Source organism: Nicotiana attenuata, unplaced genomic scaffold (genome assembly GCF_001879085.1).
Source record: "Nicotiana attenuata strain UT unplaced genomic scaffold, NIATTr2, whole genome shotgun sequence".
Classification (NCBI taxonomy): Eukaryota; Viridiplantae; Streptophyta; class Magnoliopsida; order Solanales; family Solanaceae; genus Nicotiana; species Nicotiana attenuata.
The window spans coordinates 77,867-83,360 of NW_017672916.1; the positions used below are offsets into that span (position 1 = coordinate 77,867).

Consider the following 5,494-nt stretch of genomic DNA (forward strand, 5'->3'; position numbering starts at 1 on the left):
TATATATATATATATATATATATATATATATATATATATATATATATATATATATATATATATATATATATATATATATATATATATATATATCTGCTCTGACATAGTAGGCTCGCTCATAAGCGCTCGGCCATACTAGGCTCTGTATATCGACCAACTGGGCTCGCTCATAGGCGCTCGGCCACAGCAGGTTCGGTATATAACTTACCATCTGATCAGAGGTTGCCCTATAGAGGCCTGCCCATCGTTATAGCTCGATGGTAATGAAATTACTTTTAATACTGTATATATGTAAACTCTCTGCTCTTCTGATCGGAAAAAGGAAATACTCAACTGAATATGCAGTCCCGATAAGAAAAATATGGTAACTTACAAAACTAGGAAAATATATGTAATTTGCGAGACTAGCAAAATATACGTAAATTTCGGTATACTAATTTTTCTCTATGCCTCGTTATCAAACTTGTGTAATTACGATATCATACAAAATGAAGGAAGAACTTAGCCTTAATATACTTGTTCCTAAAATTATTTGAACGAATCTGCTTCTGCTAAATTTACACTGAATTTCCTTGAAACTGGAATGAACTTGGCTTGGTGTTGAAATTTTTGGACGAATTGATGTGATTTGAACGAAGCTTGGACGTTTGGATGAAGCTTGAATTGTTGAAGGAAAATGGTTCTGCTTTTCACGTTTTGGTTTAAGAACCAAAGACAGAATGTAAAATGGTTGTTTTCTTGAATGAAGTGTTTATCATTTTTATTTGATAATGCTCACAAGAGTCTTGATAAGACTTTGTAAATTAGACTGACACATGTAAAGGTGATTAATGAATCACCTTAAACTAAAATGGGGGGCTGCCACGTCCCTTTTAGTGTGATTTTGTTAATTTTTATCCACTTATTAGTTAAACGGGTAATGTCCCGTTACTCAATAATTAATTAATTATCGGCATAATTTAAAAATTATCACAAATTACTTAAAATTTTATTTATTTTTAAAATACTTCATATATACTTTATATATTATACTACCGTAGTCATATGGTACTAGTTCATAATTATCGGGTATTATCGCTCGACCCGTATTTTATTCCAAATTGGCCACTTTCAACGAAACTTGTTTTCTTTAATCCGTGTACCCCTTTATCCTTCATAACACTTATTTATCGCTTGTTATAAATAGCGTAAGTACGTTAACGTCAAGATGATCTCATCCCCAAGTCTACGTCGGTTAACTGATTAACGTCAAGATGATCTCATCCACTTTCAGCACTTGTTCAATGATTTGTTGACTCGGCAGTTGGTTATGGATTTCTACACATCTCTTCTGTAGTGGTAGTATTGTAAAAGTTGGGGCAAAGTTTATACAAGTCATGCGGTGCCTTGGGAGCATCATATTCGAGGAATTTCGGCTATCGTTATTCGAGGGTGACTTTATGGTTATGTGAATTATGCAGCACATAGTCTGGATTCAGCAAAGGTGTGCAATTATATACTGGTGCATCGTGTTTTGATTGATACGATATTCGTAGGTCGCACATAGGCCTGACAGAGAATTTCGTGTGTTGGAACTGGGTTCTAAGCTTATTTGTTTGAATAAAAGAGAATATCTTCAGATTTGATCGAGTTAATATGCTCAACTGAGCTGTGGTAGCACGGGTAGGTGCTCAAGGTGTTAAAAAGTGATTTTGGACAACTTTGGTGCAGTTCTTTGCACGTTCGAGGACGAACGTATATTTAAGTGGGAGAGAATGTAACAACCTGACCGGATGTTTTGAGCTCTAGCGCGTCGTTCAATTGTTTGAGGCCATGAGCAGCTTCATTTCAGGTATTATGACTTGTACGCGTGGTTGGAATTGAATTTCGGGAAGTTCAGAGTTGATTTAGAAAGAGAATTCCCATTTCGAAAACTTTAAGTTGGAAGAATTGACTAAGATTGAATATTTTAGTAAACGAGCTCAGAATCGAGATTCGAAGGTTCCAACAGGTTCATGTGATGATTTCGGAGTTGGGCGTACGCCCGGATCGGGTTTTGGAAGACCCGGGAACGTTTTGGCACCTATTGTGAAAGTTGAAATTTTTGAAAGAATTTCATAAGTTTGGGTTGAAGTGCATATCAGTGTTATTGATGTCCGTTTGGGATTTCAAGTCTGGGAATAGCTCCGTATGGTGATTCTGGTGTTGGGAGAGCGATCGGAAGTGAATTCGGAGGTCCGTGGGTCATTTTGGAGTCATTTGGCTAAAGATAGAAATTTGAAGGTTTTGAGGAGTTTCAGCGGAAGTGGACTTCTTGATATCGGGGTCGAATTTCGATTTCGGAAGTTGGAGTAGGCCCGTAATGTCAAATATAACTTGTGTGCAAAATTTAAGGTCAATCGGACGTGATTTGATAAGTTAGGGCATCGAATATAGAAGTTTGAAATTCTAAAATTCATTAAGCTTGGATTGGAGTGTGATTCATGGTTTTAGCGTTGTTTGACGTGATTTGAGGCTTCGAGCAGGTCCGTGTTATGTTAGGGGACTGAGTCATGTGATTGGACGGGATCCCGGGTGTCTCGGGTGTGTTTTAGGGTGGTTTCAGAGCATTTCGGGTTGTGTTGAAACTGATGATGCTGGTGTCTGGTGTTGTTCTTCGCGTCTGCGAGGGTCCTCTCGCGTTCGAAGAAGGATTTGGCTTCTGGAATTTTGTTCTCCGCATTCGCGAAGATAGTCCCTCGTTCACGAAGAAGAAGAATTTCTGTTGCATAGGTCTTATTTGGGTGCTGGTTTTGGTGGTGCAGCAAAATAGGATCTTGAAATTGTAAAGAGAGCCTCAAATCTTGGTTCTGGATACTGGTTCTTGACAACATATTGTTAGTCTCTTGGTGGAAGCTCTGAAACTGCATAGCTGAAGAATTTGTTGCTGTTGAAGAACCCATTGGGAAAAAGGACTTAATAGTATCAGCAATAGCATCAGATTCTAAAGATGGAGGCAGAAAGCTACCACTAGTATTGGTTTCATTCCGCAGAGTTGCCATTGCCCTTTTATTAGAAGGGCCAGCAGCATTATCAAACAAACTAGTAGTAGCATTTTCTTGGTGGAATGTAAAGTTCTCATCTTGAGATTGGTCTTGTTCAAGATTACTAGTGTTTGCAGCAGATGCAGATACAGAAACAGAACCAAGTGAGGGTTTCCAGGCGGGTAACTCAGCTAGTTCATCAATGGCGGGTTTAGCCTTTTTGATGAGCCAATCCACAGCTTTACTAGGACGGTCATAGCCAAGGCGGTCTTGGACATCGTAGAACTGAATAGCAGTATGAGCAGAGAGGCGTACACGGCGGTCCCTTGGGCCTTTGGCTGTGCAAACCTTGCTGTGGCGGTCTTTGCGCCCTGTAGACCTTACAATGTGACCACCTTGAACTTCTACTATCTCGCCTACAGTGCTCCTTATGCCCAATCTTGATGTGGTTCGGTGATTTTGGTGTTGACTGTCTCCCATTTTTTCTCCCACTGTTGCATGTTCGACGTTTTGCTCCAATGAAGGGAAGTACGAACGTTTCTTGGGAGGCTGGGGTTGTGGTGGCAGCAGCTGATGATGGTGTGGAAAAAATGCTTGTTGTTGAGGATAGAGGTAAAATTGGGGTTCTTTTTCTAAAGGGTCTTGGTTTTCTTCTTCTAGTTTTCCCTCTTCTACTACATGTCTTAAAGATGAATCTTGGTTTTGGTTTTGGTTGGGATGATAATGATGATTCCTTTGAGGATCCAGACTCAGACCCTTGTTGTGCTTTTCTTGTTCCAGCTTTTGATTGATTATACTTTAATTTACTGCTTTGTTTCCTCACAACTCTCCTCTTCTTTGATGTTCTGTATCTGGCACCACTCTGAAATCTGATGCTTCTGCTTCTGCTCCCAAAAGGCTCTGCCATCCAACTTTCCTAATTCCATCAACAAATAACAATAAGGGCTTATATTTATGTCATCACTACATTAGCCTAACCCATTTTTCTCACAGCTTTCTATGTCTGACTGCAACTCTCTTATGTATATATATTTCTGTAATACTATATGCACTGGCCAAAATAAAGAAAAGTGGTGATTTTGTTACTACTAAAAATTGCTGCTACTACTCCTAAGGAAAGGGTGATAGATGGAGAAGAAGGGCAGTAGCAGAGTAATTAAGAGGAGCAGAGGATCCCCTTATTACAGCCCCCTTGATGCCACTGCTATGGGTTGCAGTGTTTGGTCAGTAACAAAGATTAAAGGTCTTTGTAATCTCATCATCACTTCTCTCTCTCTCTCTCTACTGTACTGCAACTTCTGCTGCTACCCTTGTGCTATTTTTACTTTTTTGTACTGCCCAAAAAGCAGATATCACCAATCCAAAAACTCTTTTACCTTTTGCCATTCGGCCAGAACTAGCTTAGTTCAATTTTTACCCCCTAAAATTCTTTTCACTTCTCTGCTCTCTTCGTTTCAGTTTATGTGAATCTATTTCCTTTTTGATCCGTTCTAAAAAGAATAATTCTTTTTTAAATTTGGTAATAATTTAGTTTAAACTTATAATTCTCCCCTTAATGAGAAATTTTTATAACCACACAAATACTCTAGGCCCCTTTTTAAGTTGTTTAGGACTACAAATTCCAAAAGTCTTCATTTTTTCTTAAAATTCGTGCCCAGTCAAACAGATTCACATAAATTGGGACGGAGGGAGTTTATCTTTGGAGGGGAAATTGGGTAAGTTGCTGCTATGTGACCAGGAGGTCGTAAAAACAGCCTCTTATAAAAATATAGGGTAAGACTCTATACAATAGACTCTTGTGGTACGATCCTTCTTCTACCCGCGCATAGCGAAAACTTATTACATCGAATTGTACTTTTGTCTCCTAAGTCTTTGGTATCCCACTTGTAGCCTGTTTGGCCAAGCTTCTTTTTGGCCAAAAGTACTTTTTTTTTGTCAAAAGCACTTTTGGCCAAAAATTGAGGTGTTTGGCCAAGCTTTTGGAAGGAAAAAAAAGTGCTTTTGAGGAGAAGCAGAAGCAGTTTTGAAGAAGCAGAAAAAAGTAGCTTCTCCTCAAAAGCACTTTTTTGAGAAACACTTTTGAGAAAAATACACTTAGAAGCAGTTTTTTAAAGCTTGGCCAAACACTAATTACTGCTCAGAAGTGCTTTTCAAACTAATTAGTCAAACACAAACTGCTTCTCACCAAAAGTACTTTTGAGAAAAGCACTTTTGAAAAAAATCACTTCTCAAAATAAGCTGATTTTTGCAGCTTGGCCAAACGGGCTATTGGTATTGTTGTCCCAAGACTTTTCCTTTTAGTACAGTAGTTTTTATAGAGTAACTAATTAGTTACAAGTTACAACCATTTGGTTATTTAGCTCAAATTGACCACTAAACTTCTTTTTCTATACTGAAAGTGACACCTTACAGCTTTCTTTTTTTTTCTGTTTTCTCTAGATCACACTTTTTTTTCTCCTCTCTCTCCTTCTTTATTGCTTCACTTAAAAGAA

General features: G+C 38.3%; 1 protein-coding gene across 1 annotated transcript in view; it reads right to left on the minus strand.

The window, feature by feature from the left end:
* Window positions 1-3,928, minus strand: part of LOC109214920 (transcription factor PCF7-like) — an 8,440-nt gene extending 4,512 nt beyond the window's left edge. The window contains exons 1-2 of the mRNA XM_019378889.1: window positions 3,861-3,928; window positions 2,726-3,798 (exon numbers count right to left, since the gene is read on the minus strand). Of these exons, the coding sequence (XP_019234434.1) occupies window positions 2,726-3,798; window positions 3,861-3,928 (1,141 nt within the window). The remainder of the gene's footprint in view (window positions 1-2,725; window positions 3,799-3,860) is intronic.
* Between the last annotated feature and the right edge of the window lie 1,566 nt (window positions 3,929-5,494).